General features: G+C 46.0%; 1 protein-coding gene across 9 annotated transcripts in view; it reads left to right on the forward strand.

Annotated features, from left to right (window-relative positions):
* Positions 1 to 21039, forward strand: part of ARHGEF6 (Rac/Cdc42 guanine nucleotide exchange factor 6) — an 83690-nt gene that overhangs the window by 11733 nt on the left and 50918 nt on the right. For 7 of the 9 annotated variants that reach the window (XM_025180889.3, XM_075941044.2, XM_014569727.4 and 4 more), the window contains exons 3-4: positions 13293 to 13377; positions 19720 to 19847. In XM_025180889.3, the coding sequence (XP_025036674.3) occupies positions 13293 to 13377; positions 19720 to 19847 (213 nt within the window). The other 2 variants (XM_075941045.2, XM_014569728.3) reach the window with 2 other exon arrangements.

The following is a 21039-nucleotide window of genomic DNA, read 5'->3' on the forward strand; positions in this document are numbered from 1 at the left end:
GTAAATTCTCTTCACCCCTGCTCTGTGGAGATGGGGTGGGGTGGGGGAGAGAAGGGCACCCAGATATCAGCACCCCCTCCTCTTCTTCCCATGCCCTGCACAAACAGCAGGAGGCTCCCGGGGGTGGAGGGCAGTTCCAAGGCAGAGGGCAGGAGCAGCACAGCGGTGCTGAGAGAGGCAGATAAAGTTCCAGCACTTGACAGCCTCCTGGGTAAACCAATCAGGATCACCTATCAAAGGCTCCAAGATCTACCAGTAGATCCGGATCTACAGGTTGATGACCACTGCAGTAGGTTATTTCCCATACAGGTACTCTCACTTTCTCACCACTGTTGGAAATGAGCCACACCCACTCTGATTTAATTAGCACTTCTGTCACTTTCTTTCTTTTCTTTCTCATCTGAGGAGGGGAGTTGTAGCTCAGGAAAGCTTATGCTCTAATACCCTAATAAAGGTGTTAGTGTCATCAGGCTCCTTGTTTCTACATATTCTCTGAGTTCCTCACAAGCTGTAGTGTATTTATACTTACACCACCCACATGTGGGAGGGCAGTACTCTGACCTGCATTATGCTAACAGGGAACTAAGGCCCAGCATTTTGCCCAAGGTCACGCCAGACATCTGCTGAATTTGGGCGTTTGCACCCCAGCCACTGGGCCATCCTTTCCCATCTCTAGTAGATGGTTACATTTTACATAGCAACTCCTAGCATGCATACCTATGTGAGGTCTGAACACGGCTGGATGCTTGTTTATTTTAACAAGAAAGAGAACTTTATTTAGCCAAGGAGCATGGTTACTGGTGTGACAAAATAGTTCCTGCAAATGGCTGGATTTCAGAAGTAAGCCAGGTACCTGCAAAATTAATCAGATGTTTGGATTAAAACAGCAGTTTTCAAACTTCTTTTCTCATGACCCATTGAAGAAAATTGTTGATGCCTGCAACCCAGCATAATTTGACTAGTGTGTGGGCTCTGGGGTGGGGCTGAGGATGAGTGCTTTGGGGTGGTGGAGGGGGCTCTGGCTTTGAGGTGGGGGTCAGGGCTGGGGCAGGAGGAGCTTACCTTGAGCAGTTCCTGGTCAGTGGTGCAGTGGGGGTGATAAGGCAGCTTCCTGCCTCTCCTGGCACTGCAGACCATGCTGCCCTCAGAAGCAGCCAGCAGCGGGTTCCCAGCCAATAGGAGTGTGGAGCTAGTGCTCAGGGCAGGTGCAGTGCATGGAGCCCTTTGCACTCTCTCCTGCCACCTAGGAGCTGGGCCTGTTGCTAGCCGCTTCTGGGGTGCAGTGCAGTCTGCAGTGCCAGGACAAGCAGGTAGCTGCCTTAGCCCTCGCACTGGTCACCCTGTAGCAACGAGACCCAGAGCATGACATTCCACGACCCAGCACTGGGCACGACCCATACTTTAAAAACCACTGGATTAAAACATACAGTCAAGAGTCAATATTTGGATAGCGGAGTATGGAACTTTGATGCTGACACTGTGAATAGCTGGAAATCTGGGCTGCAAACTCTAAAACCCTGATCCTTCAAACACTTTTGCATATACTTAATTTTAAGCATATGAGTTAGTTTCATTGATTTCAGTGGGACTACAAATTGGCTTACAGTAAAACATGTACAGAGGTATGCAGCAGGATTGGGACCAAAAAATTGTTTTTTATATTAGATCTCAGTCCAATACTTCCAGAAGCCGTTTCCTTTCCAAAATGCAGTCAAATACTTTGCTGAAGTGTACTGGGAATTTCACACTCTATGGAAGCAGGGTAAGAGATGTGGACACAAAGAGCCAGGAGGCTATGCACTTGCTAATTTGTGGCAATGGCACTTTACTTTTGAAAATGTCACTTCCTTGATTGTGACTCTTTCAGAAGGCCCTGCATGGCAAGTTGTCTCCATTTTTTTAAAGTTTAGAAAAGCTGATGATTCCATTTTAACAGTCAATTGTGTCTTTGTTCTGTTGATATTGGGCTTAATGCTGGATTCCTTCTGTCTTTATTTCACCCGAATATCCGGCCCCATATAGGTTTCTGTCACCGTCTCTTGATATATTTGACAGGTCTATTGGTCATCACTAATACTGATTTTCTTCTTAAGGTATTGTGATGGTGGGAATCACCAGCTAGTGCTGTTACAGGTAGTCTTACAAGTTATTTTTCCTACTGCAGGAGCACTGGTGGGGGCTATGGAGAAAAGCTGCAGTGTTAGTTTTGGATGTCTACTTGAGGGAGCTCTGGCAAGCAGCAGGAGAGCTGACTTTTTTTTTCGTTCCTGACTAGTCAATGTGTGGGGCCAGACTTCTCCCTGGGAACCGTTCGCTGGCATTTGATAGAGATTCCCCAAGGAAGGGATTACATGGGTGATTTTGTGACCACCTTGTTCCAGGGCCAATGGATATAGTGTAACTAAAACAAGCTACAGCCTACCTTTGTCTCTATCACAGGCTTCCCCATCACCAGAGAGACACCCCGCAGAGCCCTGACATGCTACAGTTTGGCAAAGGGGTGACAATATTTTAGAGGCAAACTGGGGAGTGGGAGATGTGAGCGCCTGCTGCCCCAGCCAGAGCGCACACACCCCCCCAAGCCAGGGCGAAGGGAAGGAGACCCTTACGCGTGGGCAGAGGGGAATCGGAGTTTCTCCCGGACTTAGCCTGTGCCCTGGCATAAGAAGCTGCAACTCCGGGCACCCGCCAATGCAGGGGCGCTCGCTTTGGCGAGGCAGGCACTGGGCAGCAGGCAGCCCGGGCTCTGGCTGGGGGGCAGCCGCTCCTCGCCCTTGGCTGGGGCGCCCTGGCCAGAGCGCTCCCCGGGCCCGGGCGCGGCGTGCGCGCTGGGGGAGGCGCTCCCTGTCACTTCCCTTTCCTAGCGCCGCGATCCGGCTCCGGGTCAGAGCAGGCAGCCGCCTTCCGCACCCAGCAGCGCCGCCTCTGCAGCGGACGGACCCGGGGGCCGCTGTCATGCCCCGGGGGTGGCCACCATGCCGCGTGGAGACTGAGTGCCCGCGCCTGCCGTGAGTCCCCGGGCCCCCGCGCTGCGCCCTCCCTGCGCCCGGCCAGCCGCTCCGTGCCCTGCGCCCAGTGCCGCCCGCCCCCTCTCCTCCTGCCCCCCAGCTGGTGCCTAGCGCTCGGCGCTGGGCTGGGACGCGTGGGACGTGCCCCTCCCCAAGAAAGCCCCCTAGCCCGGCAGCTTCCTCTCTGCAGCCCGGAGCCCATTGATTCCGCTGCAGGACCGCCGGGCACTGGAGACCTTCTCTGATCTCCCCCCGGGCGCAGGTAAAGTAACTCGCCACTTGTGGAGCGTGGCCGGTTCTGAATCTGTGTGCCCCCCAGCTCCCCGTGGCTTCGTGCCTGCGGTCCTAGGGCAGCCCCTGCCCCGGAGGGACTGACGCTGGCGCGGGTCTAAACATTGTAATGCTCGGTGCTATTGAGGTTTGAAGAGTGTGCAAGGAGCCCGGGGGCAGAGGGAGGCAATGGTACCGGGTCACTGAGCTCAGCCCCCTCCCCATCTGTAATGGGTGAAATGGGAGCAGGTGGGGTCCCGACTCCCCAGTATCTCTGGACCAGGCTCAAGTTGCATAACTGATGTTCATGGGGCCGGAGAAAACTGATTTGCTGCTGCCTGATACGAAGAAAGGGCCATGCCCCAAAGTTGGAATCTGGTACAGCATACAGCAAGGGCTGGCCAGTACCGAGGATGCTAGAAAAGGTGGAGGTGTGACCAAGGGGCTGCTAAACCTGTGGGGTCAGCTATTTTGTGCTGTGCAGAAATCTTCCTGGAGAAAATCCTCTTCATTAGAGCAAGGACTGGGTGCCCTGGTAAAAATACTCCTCACTGTTCGCATGTCTCCCTTATGCTGGTTTTCACAGATGTCATTTGGGATAATGTACAGATATAATAGCTTAGTTTGGCTCTGTTCGTGCTCTCATTGAAAGCCATGACAAAACTCTCATTGATCTAAATAGAAGCAGGATTAGGTTCCTCATTGCCAAAAAGGGCCTGATTCTCCAGTAGTTAGAACAGTAGGTGGGACTACAGCTGGCTTAGTTTGCAAATCCTTGTTCTGTGTCAGGTCACATGGGCCTATATCGTTGCTGTCAGTTTCACTTCGAGTTTTGGGTTCGTGCTCCTGGCCTTAGTTTTGCTAGTTCCATGTTAGAACCATGTAAATCCGCATTCAGACGAATTCATCTTGAGCTTGTTAAAAGATTCTTAACCCTTGGTGAACCTCATTCACATATTGGGTTTGTAATGAAACCGGATAGTCCCAAACTTTCACACACATCTCTGGGTTTTGTTCCCAGTTAGTGACTTGCTAAATATTTTAGGCCTCATTGTCAGTGGTGCTGAGTGTCCACAGCTCTCATAGAATAGGAGTGGAATGTCTCTCTCTTCTGCAGACCTTAAAAAAGTAAAAATGGCCACTCTGGGTCAGGCCAATGGTCCCTCTAGCTCAGTATCCTGTCTTCTGACAGTGGCCACTGCCAAATGACTCAGAAGGAATGAACAGAACAGGGCAACTCATCAAAGGATCCATCTCCTGTCATTCAGTCCCAGGTTCTAACAGTAAGAGGTTTAGGGACAGCCAGAGCACGACCATCTTGACTAATTGCCAGTGCACCCCTGGTTCCACTGGTGTAGAGCCCCCTGCCACCTTGCATTGCTGCCTTTGTACCAGTTTAAAAAACCTCTCTCCGTTCAGACCAGCTCCCGCCTGCCACCGCATGCTGCTGCCTCTGTATCAGAGGCAGCAGTGTGGGGTAGCAAGTGGCTTCCCTGTGGGCTCTTCATTGAAAACTCAGACTGGTCCAAGTTTTAAATGCAGAGCACATGGAGGAGGGAGGTGTTGCGGTTAACCAGGACAGTTAGCCAATGAGCAATCGCTTATACTTTAAAGGGTTAGCCAACTGGCCATTAACATCTTTAATTGCCATTCATGAGCCTATCCTCCCTGAACAAATCTAAATCTGTTTGGAACCCGGTCACAGCCTCCTTTGGTAACAAGTTTCACAGGTTGGCTGTGTGTTGCACGAAGAAGTACTTCCTTGTGCTTGTTTTAAAACTGCTGCCTATTAATGCCATTGGGTGATCCTCATTCTTGGGTTACGTGAAGGGGTAAATAACACTTCCTTATTCAGTGTCTCCACACCATTCATGGTTTTATAGATGTGATCATATCCCTCCTCAGTCATCTCTCCTGTAAGCTGAAGAGTGCTAAAGTCTTTTAAATCTCTTTTCATATGGAAGCTATTCCATCCCTTATTTTTGTTGCCCTTTTCTGTACCCTTTCCCAATTCTAAAATATCCTTTTTAGGTGGGGTGACCAGACTGTCACACAGCCTTCAGGGTGTAGACATATCATGGTTTTAGATAGAGGCATTATGATATTTACTGTCATATTACCTATCCGTTTCCTAATGGGTCCTAACATTCTAGTAGGTCCTAACATTGACTGCTGCTTCACATTGAGTGGATGTTTTCAGAGAACTATCCACAGTGACACTAGGATCTCTTTTTTGAGTGGTAACAGCTAATGTAGACCACATCATTTTGAGTGCATGGTTGGAATGATGTTTTCTAATGTGCATTATTGTGCATTTATCATCTGAATTTCAGCTGCCATTTTGTTGCCTACTCACCTAGTTTTCGTGATCCCTTTATAACTCTTCGCAGACTGCTTAGGATTGAGCTCTCTTGAGTAATTTTGAAACACCGGCAAATTTTGTCACCTCCCTGTTTGCCTCTTTTTCCAAATCATTTATGAATATGTTGAACTGCGTTGGTCCTGGTGCATATCCTTTGGAGACTCTTCTATTTACTCCTCTCCATTTTGATATTTGACCACTGTGAGGGGGCTCACGCACCGCCACAGCGCCACCAGCCGTCTGTCCTGGGAATTAGCTCCTTCTGGCCGGCTGGGTGCCTTCCTTCTGGTGGGGTCTCCCCTCTTCCCTCCAGCAATGCCCACATCAGTCTCTGAGCCCCCCTTCCAGGGGTTGTTGTTTCTTCAGCGAGCCGTGCTTCAGGCTCTGCAATCTGGGAGCTTGCTTGGCCAGAGCTCCCCTAGCCATGCCTCGCCTCCCCTGCTCCGGGCTCGGGTTTGCCTTTAAAGGGCCAGTCACACCACTTATTCCTACCTTTTTTTCTGTTGTTTACCAGTTACTGATCTATGAGAGGACCTTCCACCTTATCCCATGAATGCCTACTTTGCTTAAGAGCCTGTGTTGATGCTTTCTGAAAATTCAAGTATGCTATATCAACTGAATCACCCTTGTCCGTATTTGTTGACCTCCTTAAATAATTCTATTAGACTAGGAAGGAATGTGTCCCTTTTCCCCAACATATTTGGTTCATCTGTATGTCTGATCAGTGGTGAAAGTTAATACTGGTACGCAGCCTAGAGCGGTCAGGGTCCTGGGCCAGGTGGGGGAGGGCATCCTTACCCTGTGGAAGGGGCGGGGCTATGGACAGAACGAGTAGGGCGTGGGGTAGTCTGGTCCCACTGCTGTCACAGTGGCTAGGAACCTTGTGGCTGTAGCAGCAGTAGCTGAGAGCTCCACGGATATGGCAGCAATATGAAGGGATTGGGCCTTGTGCTGGTGGTGCTCCAGTCACTGCTGCTGGGTCATCAACATGGGGGAGTAAAAGGGGCAGTGACGTTGAAGTGTGCTTTAACGCTGGCCTGCTATGGGCCGGTACTGATGACGGTTTTGGTGCCAGTACACTATGCTGACCCATTTTCACTTCTGTGCCTGATATTTCTGTTCTTTATTATAGTTTCAACCAGTTTGCCTGGTACCGAAGTTAGGCTTATCGGCCTGCAATTGTCAAAATTGCCTTTGAAGTCTTTTTTTTTTAAATCAGCATTTCTTTAGCTTTCTGCCAATCACCTGATCTAGAGGCTGATTAAATGATAAATTACATATCACGGTTAATTCTGAGGTTTCATAGTTGAGTTCCTTTAGAACTCACGGGTGAATACTATCTGGTCCTGGTGATTTATTGCTGTTTCATTTATCAGTTTGTTCCAAAACCTCTTCTATTGACACCTCAATCTGAGTCAGTCCCTCAGATTTGTCAGCTAAGAAGAATGGCTCATGTATGAATCTCCCTCACATCCTCTGCAGTTAAGAATGATGCAAAGAATTCATTGAGCTTCTTTTAAATGGCCTTGTCTTTCTTGTTTCTCTGTTAGCACTAGATTCTTAGTAGACCCACAGGAAAGATTAATGCCCTTCTGATCTCCTCCCTCCAAGCTCCTGCCTCTATCCACTTCCTCTTTCCTCCATTCAGTTAAGGACTGGGAAAGCAGCAGTTCATTTTACCCTAATATGATGTCACTAGTGCGGAAGCCAGGAACTGTTGTTTATACTATAGAAAAAATACCAAGGCCCCATTGTCTTCATTGGGACTACATATACTGATTTATACCAGCTGAGGAGCTGGCCTCTTGTCTTTTGCTATCATAAAGTTGTGGTGGAAATGCCTTTTGGATTAGTAGCTCATTAATTTAGAGAACAAAATTAGAGACAGACAAAACAGAAGGAGCAGCGTTTATGGCTTACAAGTAAGGGCTTGCCTACACAGAAAGTTATTTTGGAAAAAGGTACGGAGTGAATTCAAAGTGCAGTAGGTATTCCGCAATAACTTCCTGTGTGGAACAAAAGACAGGACTATGCAACACTTTAAAGACTAACAAGATGGTTTATTAACAGGACTCGACAAATAATACAATCTACTCACTCGTGGTGAGTAGATTGTAACCCGGAAGAGCCAGGTTCGGGACAGCGCGGCTGGCTAGTGAGGCTTGCCATGGTTCGGTGAGCCCTGTTTATTAGGTGATGAGCTTTCGTGGGCCATACCCACTTCCTCAGATCAATATGTGGAAGAAAATTGACACAACCATATACAGGCAGTCCCCGAGTTACGCGGATCCGACTTATGTCGGATCCGCAGTTACAAACGGGGCTTTTCTCGCCCCAGAGGACGCGAGCTGCGGGACGCCCAGATGCGCCGTGGTCCCGCCGCCCGCGTCCTCCGGGACCTACAGTCCCTATCTTGTACATAACCCGGGGACTGCCTGTATACCAAAGTGATACAATAAAAAAAAGTGAACACATATAAAAATGACGAACCAGGTTTAAGAACAGAGGAGGGGTGAGGGGGGAAGGTTAGTGTCTGTGAGGTAATGACATTAGGGGTGATAATTGGGGAAGCTATCTTTGCAATGGGTGAGATAATTAGCATCTTTGTTAAGACCCATACGCAAAGTGTCAAATTTAAGCATGAATGACAGTTCTGAGGCTTCTCTTTGAAGTCTGGAGTTAAAATCTCTTTGAAGCAATATGCATGTTTTAAGGTCATTGAGAGAATGGTCAGTCTGGTTAAAATGGCAAGCAATAGTTTTCTCTCTGTGAGAAAGCCTAATGTCTGTTTTATGTGCATTGATTCTTTGGCCAAGTGTCTGAGAAGTTTGTGGACACTGTTATTGTGGGGAGCTATTCCGGTCAATTTCCCCCATGTAGACAAATCCTACAAGTTGTTTCCTTTCCTTCCATCACTATCCCTTTTGCACATGCGCGTATGCGCACACACACACACACGTGCGCGCACACACTATGTCTACATTATGCTTTTGTATCTCAAGTTAATTGAGTGCCAGTAAACTTGAGGTGTAAAAGTCTAATGAAGATGATCACCCACATTCATTCTGGACTTGGGAAGTTGACTGTTTTTTGTAGCATTTTCCTCATTCACTCCTCATAAAATATACTGATGTCACCCTTGCAAGTCTGGGCTTGTTTTCCATGACTGCTGAAGTGGAAGGGAAAGGACATGACCGAGAAAGTGATACAGCAGAGAAGACATAAGCAAACATTGCAATCCCATTGTTTACTTTAATCTGCTTCACAGACTGAAACTGGGCTAATGTGCCATAGCATCCATTAGTCATTGCTGGGGGGATCACTGCACTCATGGGCTCATTTAGCCTCCACTAATGATGCAATTTACAGCTGAAGCCCTTGCTCAAATAGAACTACTGCACATGCAAGGCAGGAAAACAGCTTCAGACACCCTGCAGGAGTCTTACAAAAACAAAACCAACAGCAGATTCAGCAAATGCATTCGAAGAGCTGCTTAGCGTATGTGGAAACTTCCTTCAATCTTACAGTATTACAGAAGCAATCAAAGGCATAAGTCTGGGTAGTTTGGAACAGTGTAATTTGAAAAGGGAGCTAGTAAGTTCCACACACTCCTTCATACAACTCTAAATGGGGAGGCTTCCATGGATTACAGTTCATGCCATAGCTATCTATCTTAATATCAGGGTGGTTTTAATACCTCTTCTTGCAGGTAACCTTCTCCTAGAAAGCCTGACTGCGGTTTGAAAGCCTGACTGTGGTTACATAGATTTTTAACGGCTTGCTATTTATCTTCCGAACTGACTGCTCAATGCTTACTGCTCAGATGCTCGGCAAAGTGTGGCATGTATGGCTGGAGAGAGAATATAGAAGTCAAGGAGTCAGGGGAGGACAAAGGCACTTATTATTTCAGGCTTTCTAAGGAATTTGGTAAATGTACCTGAGGAACTATATGTAGGGTAACCCCCTGTGTGTTCTGTGTGTTCTTTAAGGTAATGAATGCTCTTGTGCTAGTTTTTCTCTAAGTCCTCTTTAGTGCACTGGGAGGATCTGTCAGTGGACAGTGGTAAAGGCCTTCCCTGCTCATTGGCTTTGTAGAATTATAGCTGTATCCCAGCACAAAGTATCTCTCTGAATAAGCAGATGGTGTCCCCACACAAGGCTTTTTGGACTGCGTCAGCCTCACTCAAATCCCTGGCTTGGAAAGATTTGCACAGACCCTCTGGACTAAGGTGATTTTCTCCCATATCAAAGAGTGAGTCAGTGGCTCGTACACTGAAAACCACAAAAGCATCTCATCTGTTATACTGGATTGCTGTGTCACAGTGATCGCCACTTACGATGCAGAAATCTTCTTCCAAGTGCTTGCTCATGTCCATTCAAAGTCGGGGTGTGTGCTCAACATATGCACTGGCACCGGAAAACTGTCCCTCAACAGTACCCATTGGGGACTAGCTCCAGTGACCCCTGGAGTGGCCCACATATGGGGCGTTGCCCGGCACTTCCCTCTCCAAGTTCCTTCTTGCTGCCATTGATGGTGCTTGGACTTGCTTGCTCTGGCCTAGCTGTAGCCTTTTCAAGTGTTAATCGTTCTCTTTTCATTGTAAATTGTTCTCCCTCTCTTTGTTAGTTTTAGAAGTAACCTCCTTTAGGGACCTAGCCTGGGGATGGGGCATGCCCCGCTCCCCTAGCTTTAAATCAAGTGCTAACGGAAGCAGGTTTATGCCAGTTAGCGCCCTCCCCGCCCCCCCGGGTGTCCTATGGGTGCTTGTAGAGTCTCACATCAGTGAGGCGTGTCTGATCTGCAGATCATTGGGGCGTAGGACTATCAAAAACAGGCTTATTCGCTTAAAGCAATTCTAATAGAATCTGTCTTGGCTCCACAAGGCCAGGGCTTCAACTTGGTGCCATGCACCAGTGCTTTGGTGTGACACGCCATTGTCTAGCCAGCACTGGGAGTCTTTCATGGTTCTGTCCAAGGGTGCCAGGAAGACGGGCAAGGAGGAGTCCCCTGGACCTTATAAGGAGAAGCACAAACAAATGTGGGACCCAGGCAGAGAATGTGGACAGGACAAGGCACCACAGCAAGCAGAGCATGCTAGCTCTCCTCGCTCCCTGCCACCTTCGCTGGACATGCAGGTGCTGTCCACACTGGAGTTGTTCCAGATGGCCCAAGACATTGTCTCCATGCCAGTGCCACCAACGCCGATGGTGTCCGGCCCCACCACAGGGGGAAGCCTCGATTGGCTTCCCAATTGCCTAATGCCTGATGCTCTTACTCTCCTGCAAGGTTGGAGAGGAGAACACCTTGCAGCCCAGCATGTGCAGCATAGAAGAAGTTGGTGGAGACCATTGGAGGTATGTGTCCCCCCAGCAACCAGGGTGTGAAAGAGCCAGTCGCTCAGCACATGTGGGCCAATGCTCCAGGGACTGATCCCCGAAGACCCGGTACCATTTTATACGCCAACAATACTCACCGGCACTGCGTTACTCAGGACATGAGCATTGGACCTCTAGGTCCCGGTCGTCATCACAGCACTGAGCGTCCTCCTCTTGGTACTGATCTCCCTCCCCCCGCATGAGACTCATCGCCAGACATGACTTCAACTTTTGTGGGAGTCAATGTCCAAGTTCGGGTTGTCACTACCCAAGTCCTCCAGGAAGGAGTTTAGGGCTCTGGCCAGTGAGGGGGCATCAGCAGTCAGAGCAGCATTGCAGGGGGATGCAGCGGACTCCACAGCCTGCTTGATGTCGTCTGCAGTGTCCATGTATCAGGCAGCGTGGCTTCTCCTCGCAGGCCTATCACTGGAGGCCCAGCACTCCATCCAGGATCTCTCATGAGCCGGAGAGGAAGAAGTTTACACCACCTCCATTTCAGCCCAAAGGGCCCTCCCTAAAGCATGACCCAGTCCCAAAGAAGTCTAAGCCATTCAAGAGTAAGCCTAACAGGCAGCCCCAGCCTCCCTCACAGTCAGCTTCAAGCCACTCAAAGCCATCCAGTAAGCGCCCCTTTTGAGGGGACACCCAAGGGCGACATACTTCTACAAAGAAGGGCTCTTTCCCCTTTATTTTCTGCCCACCTCCGTCAGGGTACATCTACACTAGCCCCCTAGTTCGAACTAGGGAGGCTAATGAGGGCGACTGAAATTGCTAATGAAATGCGGGATTTAAATATCGCGCACTTGATTAGCATATTCCCGTCCTGTCGCCATTTTGGAAACTGACTAGCCAGAAGTAACTACACGCAGCAGGGAAGCGCAATTCCGAGATAAACCCCTTAGTTCGAATTAACTGTTACTCCTCGTGGAATGAGGTTTAACAGTTAATTCGAACTAAGGGGTTTATCTCAGAATCACGCTTCTCTGCCACGTGTAGATGCGGGCAGTTACTTCAGTCTAGTCAGTTTCCAAAATGGCAACCAGCCGGGAATGCTAATCAAGTGTGGGATATTTAAATCCCATGCTTCATTAGCAATTTCGGTCACCCTCATTAGCCTCCCTAGTTCGAACTAGGGGTCTAGTGTAGACGTACCCTCACTTCCTACCAGCCTGGCCTGCTACTACTACCAACTGCTGGGTTCTAGCCATGGTACAGCACTGTTACACCCTCAAGGTCTCTTCTACCCCCTCACTATCTCCCCCCACTCATCCCACCTAGTCCCGGCCCTCTCCAAGGATCCCTTTCATGAGAAACTTCTCAAGCAATAGGTGGGGGAGTTGCTCTGGGTGGGAGCAGGAGAGGAAGTTTACTCCTGTTATTTTTTAATCCTGAAGGCCAAGGGGGGCCTTTGCCCCATCCTAAACCTGTGAGAACTGAACCACAACTGGTGAGGTTCAAGTTTTGCATGGTCTCCCTGACCTCCACCATCCCCAACCTGGATCCGAGTGATTGGTATGCCGCCCTCATGCTCAAGGATGTGTACTTCCATGTTGCGATCTTCGAGGGGCACAGACGGTTTCTACAGTTCACAGTTGGTAGAAATCATGATCAGTTTACAGTTCCTCCCTTTGGGTTGGCTACAGCCCTGAGGGTCTTCACAAAGTGTATGTCGGTAATTGCGGCTTACCTCTGGTGTCAAAGTTTTGTTAATCATTAAGGTGCTATTAGTCTATTGTTGTTTTTTCAGTTTTTACTGTTACAGACTAACTCGGCTACCCCTCTGAAGCTTTTATAAATGTATAGTACATGCCATATTGTAAGTAAAGTATTCTATGTTTGGCTGCTTAGCTGCTCAAGAATTTACACTCACAGGCCCATTCGTTTAGATAACTAAAATGGCAGGAAATCATCCCCCCCCTCTCCCCTCCCAACAAGGAAGCAGCAAAACTTGCACTGATTTCAAGGGGAGCAAGATCTGACCCTCGTTTGCAACCAGCACCCACAGTATTTCTTCCATGTCCGTACATCCTGCTCGGAATGGGTAGGGCATATGTACCCTTTTTCAACATCTGTTGCCAGTTTTACTCCGGGGACTCACTAAGCTAAAAGGAAGCTGAACAAATCAACTCCAAAACTGTTTCCGATGTTTGAAATGTCACAGAAGTGCTTAGGGTTTGTTTGACCGTTTAATAATCATTGTCATTGCTTACCAAAGTAGGACAGTAACACTGGGATTACAAGTTTCATGTTAAACTGACAAAGTTCCTCTTTTGCAGCTCTTTGATGCACGCAATCTGTATGCCGGAGAAAATTTCTCCAGGGTACTGAGTACCTTAGCAGCTGTAAACAAAGCTACTGAAGGTATGAAAACTTTTATTTATTTTTAAAATACTACTTTGAGGTAAGACCTGCTGTTTTTGGTAATGCCTGATTTCTAATTATTTTCAGAGGTTTTGCATACAGGACTGCCAGCCTGGAGCATGTGTTTGTTGTGCTATAGTGGGACTAACCATTTGCATTTCCAGTGATTTAGGACTGAAATGTGCTGTTTGAAATATGCATTCTGGATATTTAGAATCTTGTTAGAATTTTGTTTATGCTATGGCCCTTTACATGAATCTGGCTGTATAAATGGACCTTCAAGTGGTCAGCATAAATGGGCCCTAATATAAATTAGATGCTAGTCCCCCAAAAGGTAAACATTGAATTTTAAATAGTATATTTTAAAGTTTTAACAAAAGAAAAGGATCATCCATATTTGATATTTGTCAAATGTCAGAATTGCCAGATGCTCAGTCCAATGTCAGTGATCTTTTCTTTCCCTTGTTTAGGTCTGGGAAGGGTATGTCCTTGATCAGGAATCAGATGCCAACTATGTGTATGGTACCACTGGCAGCCTATCTGTGCTGGCCAGTGCCGGAACAGGTCATTCAGGCAAAGCAAATCTCAGTATTGAGCTGTTCGTTAACATTTTCCGCATTCTGATTTTCTGTCAAATCATGTCTAAAGAGAGTAGGTTCAGAAGCAAATGGCTAAATGCTGAGAGTGTGGAAACAGTCTTCTTACTTTATCTTCTTAGGAAGAACTCCCTGTGCCCAGTACTGACCATAGGAACGAATTACATCCCGGGCACAATTCTGGAGAGTGAGGGGGAGAGAGGAGTAGGATGCCATCATGAGTGGGCTTGGAGAGGGTACTGCATTGCACAGATCTGAAAAGAGGCTGGAGGCAGGAAGGTAATTATGGCCCTACTCCTGCAACTGGATCTGCACAGGCAGATCTCTGTGTCCAGTGGCAGGATCTGGGCCCAGAGCATTCTGTAAGTTAAACCTCTCATGCTGCCTTATTATCTTGCAAATTGCAAGCTAGATTATTCATGCAGAAACCATTTTAAAATCCACTTTAATTGTTACCCTGCAAGCCCTTTGTTTACTTCTTGCGTTTCTCCCAGAGTGAGAAGGGACAATATTCCCGGCTCTTGCCTAGTTAGCTAAGCTGTCACATCTTCTTGCGCTACTGCAAGGCTGCAGGGGCACGTTGACATTCCAGGAAGAAACCATCTCATTGGAATTAAAATGCTATGGAAGTATTTTTGCAGAGCTGACATTTTATAAAACCACATGTATATAAAACCTAAATGTTGGGTCTGAGTTTACTAGACAGTATCTCTTTAAAAGAGCTTTTCATTTCTGGAATACTGCTTCTCTTAGACAGGAAAATACAAGTTTTTAGAGCACCTCCCTGCAGGTCTCCAGCCGATTCACTGTTTCTGCTAGTTAGTCAGCTGTCTGAGAAGCCCCTGAACAGCAATTCATCCTCAGTGCATCCTCTTAAAAAGCCCTTAGTGGGCCCATTAAGTGAGAAGACCTCATGGGTCCAATTTCAGAAGATCCGTGTGGACCAATGGGATGCTCATATAAAACACAGATCACTTGGAACATATTCAAGGCAAATTTGCATGAAAACAGATCTCTTGTTTTTAGTTGTAATCTGCCCTGGTGCTTTCCCCCACCTGAACTCAGAATCCTCTCTGATTCTGACTTGTTTGCTTTTGGAATTCTTATGACATCATAAATGAAGATTTATTTCAGCTAAGGAGTGAACTGCAGGAAGAGAGAAATATTTAAGGAACAAAGATCCTGTTTTTAGCCTGTTGAAACCATATCATATATCCATTAATTCTTTAGTGCCTTTGTACACAACATACATCAAGCAAAATGGTTCCCATATGGCCTCAGCATATGTCCTATATCTCAGAATTGGAAGGGAAGAAAGTCTGATACGGTAGAAGAAATGTTACCAAACATAATGTAATTGAAAAAGTTCTGTAGTGTCAGCAAACTTCATAACAAGTGATATAATCATAGAATTACTTGTCTATATGCTATACTCCGGATTGTTGCATTCACTATTCTTACTATTATGAAAGTATAAATAACAGGAGGACTAATTGCCAGCAAACTAGATATTTTAGGAAAGACGGTTTTTGCCTAAAACATTTGGGAAATGTTCAAGATTATTATAATCTCTTTCTGTGTGATGTATATGTCTCATCTATTGGCAGAGCACCAATTCTTGTAGTCTGTGTCTACACTGGGCCACTTATTCCGGAAAATCAGCCGCTTTTCCGGAATAAGCTGCGAGCTGTCTACACTGGCCCCTTGAATTTCCGGAAAAGCACTGACGATCTACTGTAAGAAATCAGCTGCTTTCCCGGAAAAACTATGCTGCTCTCGCTCGGGCAAAAGTCCTTTTTCCGGAAAACTGTTCCAGAAAAGGGCCAGTGTAGACAGCACAGTAGTCTTTTCCGGAAAAAAGCCCCAATCGTGAAAATGACGATCGGGGCTTTTTTCCAGAAAAGTGCGTCTACATTGGCCACAGACGCTTTTCCGGAAAAAGGGCTTTTCCGGAAAAGCAGCCTGCCAGTGTAGTCGCTCTTTTTCTGGAAATACTTATAATGGAAAACTATTCCGTTTTAAGCATTTCCGGAAATTCATGCCAGTGTAGACACAGCCGGGCTACGTCTACACTGGCCCCTTTTCCGGAAGGGGCATGTAAATTTCAGCAGTCGTCGTAGGGAAATCCGCGGGGGATTTAAATATCCCCCGCGGCATTTAAATAAAAATGTCCGCCGCTTTTTTCCGGCTTTTAAAAAAGCCGGAAAAGAGCATCTAGACTGGCCCCGATCCTCCGGAAAAAGTGCCCTTTTCCGGAGGGTCTTATTCCTACTTTGAAGCGGCGGACATTTTTATTTATTTAAGCGGCGGAAAAAAGCGGCAGACATTTTTATTTAAATGCCACGGGGGATATTTAAATCCCCCGCGGATTTCCCTACGACGACTGCTGAAATTTACATGCCCCTTCCGGAAAAGGGGCCAGTGTAGACGTAGCCCCGTAGTGTTTAGATGCTAATAGGAATAGTTTTATACTGATATAGCACCTTTCAGTCCAAAGGATGTTATATGTGTTACAAACTCTTTACTGAAATTTGAAATGCAGTCTGGGGGAAGAAGGACACCAACTATCCTCAATGCACTAGGCTGCATAACAGTGAAAAGCTATTCTGTCTTGTGAATTTTAGTGCTTTTGATTTCATGAGCACTGGTTGCTGAGGGTAAGCTGTCTCACTTTTTCTTCGACTCCATGCTCAGGTAGCTGCAGTGTCAAAACATCTGAATTCATCCACTTTAGAAGCTAGTCACCCCATGATCCTGCACGAACATGGTGACTTAGTTCATACAGTTGTTATAAAAGTTGGAGCATTTCTCTGCTGTATCATAATCACTGTTGTTACTTTGCCAAAGAGGCCAATGAAACTGGATTAGAGGAAGTTGAATGATTAAACATTGGTTTGAACATGTGCTTTTCTTGTTAAAAGTTAGCATAGCTTGATACCTGTGATATAATTAATCACCCAGAGGAAGAAAACCTTTAGGAGAAGAAAAGTGGTAAAATGTCGTATTTCTAAAATGTCAAACCATTTGGTGGGTTGGTCTAGTTCTGAAGACCCTCTCACTAGACAGGTGCAAGACTTAGGACACGTCTAGACTGTTCGCGGCTTTCGAAAGAAGATATGCAAATTGAGCATAAATTTGCATATCTTCTTCCAATCCCGTTTTCAGAAAAGATTTTTTGAAAAAAAAAAAAGCAGTCTAGATGCGGTTATTTCTAAAAAAAAACCCACCCCTTGTTCCTTAAAAAATGAGGTGTACAAGGTTCTTTCGAAAACTGGGGGGGGGGGGTTTCCGAAAGAATTGCGTCTAGACTTTTTTTTGAAAAAACTCTTCCGAAAACGGGATCAGAAGAAGATATGCAAATTCACGCCGTGGGCAGTCTAGATGTCCTGTTAGTGGACCCTTGGGATGAAATGTCTCCTCACATGGGGCCCCTCAAATTTGGGGCTGAGTCATGTTGATAGGACAGTGCAAGAAAGCTTGTCTGAATGCTACCTGGCTGTCTTGTGGGTATCAGAAGGTTCCCTTAGTGGCTGCTCTGCCCACATGCTTCCCCGCTTAAAGGACTTTGTGCTAGCCTTCAGTGAGTTTAAACAGCCAGACCAGGGTGCATTTGTGAAGCCCACATGCTTGGTGATTTCCTGGATGCAGCCATGCAAGGTAGCTCTGATTTTCCATAAGAATGTGTAAAGGTAAATGCATGAGCTCTCTGCATTGCATATCAAGTGTTAGGCTTTCATTTGAGGGGAAAACATGATCTCTCAGGCTGTGATGATATGCCTAAAATAGTATCATAGGACTCTGAGTGGAAACCTCAGTTGGTTTAACCATATTTTGACAACATATGGTGAGTACACTCAGCAGCGTTCCATTTGGGAGCAGGCGTAAAGTAGGATGTCAGTTTGATGCAACATAAATGATAGGTTTTCATGCCAAACAGTCAGTCTTACATGTGTCCTTAGATATTTACATATGTATAGAACTAGTAATGTAAGGAGGTAAAACCTGAAAATCGACAGTAACCAAGTCATTTCTTTGATACTGTTTTTCAAGGCTTGGAGAGGTTGGGGAATAGAGACTTGTGGTTTATGTACTCTGTCTTTTCAAAATAAATTATGAAGAAAAAATCTAAAATTGGCCACATGCCAGTCCTGCCAGTTTGCCCCACCCCCAGAACACTGAAAACAGCTGAAACAAATCTGATCAAATGTTCAGTACACTTCAGAGAAAAACATTCTGTCTCTGCAAAGCAGCTTTTCATCCTGTCAGTTATTGCGATCAACACCACAATTCAAGGAGCCGAGAAGTGGATTTCACTTGGTGTGCATCAGGCACATGGGAGTGAGGGAAAGAATTCAGTCAACAAGGGATGGTAGAAATATTCATGAACATTGCCTCAGATAACACAGACCATCAGTTATTGCACTAACCATTGCCACAAGCAGTATTATTTATTTTATTATTTGCTTTGTGGTAGTGTCTCAGAGCCCCAGTCATGAACTAGCACACCATTGTGTCAGGTGCTGTACCAACACAGAACAAAATGACTCTCCCTACCTATCAACAGTAGGGACTAAATATTGCCATTGAATTCTGCTCAGTGGTCATTCTGGATCAGGTCTGGAAAGTGTAGTAAGATTTTATTTTATAGAAAATCCTCGGATGGGGAGCGCCTGACTGAGTAATAATCTGTCTCCCAACCCTACAACACAATGAGCTCCTTTAACTTCAATTTAAGTTCTTTTTGGAATCACAATTACAATGAGAGTGAAGGGCAACCAGTGCCTTGCAGGACAGGACTTGGGCCCTTTATTTCCTAATTTCACTTGGCAACAACCTTCCCTGAATGTGCTTGGTATTGGGAGTTCATGTTCCACAACTGCAATAAAGCAACACACTTAGATTTAAACAGAATAAGAGAATCTGTAGCAAGTCTTTAAATTGTCTGTACTTTACTGCTTCTTGAAATGATAGCTGCCTTTGCTTCATTCGCAAATGGCAGCATATGAAACTCGCATGATTTCATTATTTTTCCAATAAAATGGAAACTTGACACACTAGCAGAGGATTAATGAGAGTGATAATTTCTTGAAACACGATTTCTCTGCTTGGAAGCATACAAGTGAACATTTACTTTCTGTTCCAATAGCATACAAGGGAACTGTATAGTTTCTGTGATTTATAGTGATATAAGCAATCTCTAGTACTTTTGCTGCTGGTTCAAATGAAGCTCAGGTCTGTAGTCACTAACAGGTTTTCATCACTTGACAAATATTTTAAGTGGCTAGAGTAGAAACAAGTAAAGTTATTGGTCATTAAATATAGCCATAAGTGCCAACCACACACTTAAGCCACCTGCTTGAACTGTGTAAGGTTTGGAATAGAGACCAAGAACTTAATTTTAAAACCACAAGCTCTGTCTATTGGAATGGAGGAAGAATCTCCATTAAGTGTCTGTAGGAATTTACTCTTCCTGGAGTTTTCTGTCAGAGGTTAGAGGGTGACATTTCATGCTCTTTTATCATGCTAAAATGGGACACATTTTAAACTATTTATTTACATGGTTAATGGTATTGGTCCATTATATGTAATCAAAATAAGCATTGCAATATTCAGCTGTCTGCTCTGAGCCCCTACATGTTTGGGGACTTTATAGTTCTGTGCATGTATTTGTTCTTTTAATTGTGAGGAAATAGAAAAAGTTTTGTAAAACAATGGATAACATATCAGTTTGTTTTTCCTTCAACAGATCAGCCATCAGAACGGCCATGTTCACGTTTGTCATTTCATAGTTCGGCTGCCGGCAGCTCACAGACTAATTCACACAGAACAGCAGCTCAGACTTCAAGAGTGTTAAGGAGGCAGTCGAAACCTGTGGTACTCTTGATTTAAAATCTAAGAGCAAACATAGAGGTTACACCCATTGATCTCTCATAGAGAGAGGGAGCACATTTAGGGTATGTCTAGACTACATGGCTCCGTCGACGGAACCATGTAGATGAGTTTACTAGACATAGGAAAATGAAGCGGCGATTTAAATAATCGCTGCTTCATTTACATAAAAATGGCCGCCATGCTGTACCGATCAGCTGTTTGGCGGCACAGCGGGGCAGTCTGGACGCATCACAGTTGACAAGGGAAGCCTTTTTCAACCGCTCCGGTAAACTTCATTTCACGAGGCATACCAGAGTGGTCGACAAAGCCTTTCCTTGTCGACCGCGGCGCGTCCAGACTGCCCCGCTGTGCCGCCAAACAACTGATCGGCACAGAGTGGCGACCATTTTGATGTAAATGATGCGGCGATTATTTAAATTGACGCTTCATTTTCCTATGTCTAGTAAACTCATCTACATGGCTCCGTCGACGGAGCCATGTAGTCTAGACATACCCTCAGTGACAAGAGCAGAGGCCTGGGAATCAATACTTACTTGCCTCTCATACGGTATGTCTACACTTCATTCCTCTCCTCAGAAAATGAGGAGTAAGGGTTATTTGGAGGGAAGGGTTTTATCTCAAAATAACCCCGTTTTTCTCTCGAAATAGCACTATTTCAAAATAGCTCCATAACGCAATTATGCAAATGAAGCATGGGATATTTAAATCCCCACTTCATTTGCAATTTCGAGTGTCTGCATTTGCATTCCTCACTTGGAAGAGGAATGCAATGTAGACATACCCATAGGCTACGTCTACACTGGCACCCTTTTCCGGAAATGCTTAAAACGGAACAGTTTTCCGTTATAAGTATTTCCGGAAAAAGCACGTCTACATTGGCAGGATGCTTTTCCGGAAAAGCACTTTTTCCGAAAAAGCGTCCGTGGCCAATGTATACGCGCTTTTCCGGAAAAAAGCCCCGATCGTCATTTTCGCGATCGGGGCTTTTATCCGGAAAAGACTACTGTGCTGTCTACACTGGCCCTTTTCCGGAACAGTTTTTCCGGAAAAGGACTTTTGCCCGAACGGGAGCAGCATAGTTTTTCCAGAAAAACACTGACAATTTTACAGTAGATCGTCATTGCTTTTCCGGAAAAGCAAGCGGCCAGTGTAGACAGCTGGCAAGTTATTCCGG

This window comes from Pelodiscus sinensis, chromosome 13 (assembly GCF_052426305.1).
Source record: "Pelodiscus sinensis isolate ZL-2025 chromosome 13, ASM5242630v1, whole genome shotgun sequence".
NCBI lineage: Eukaryota > Metazoa > Chordata > Testudines > Trionychidae > Pelodiscus > Pelodiscus sinensis.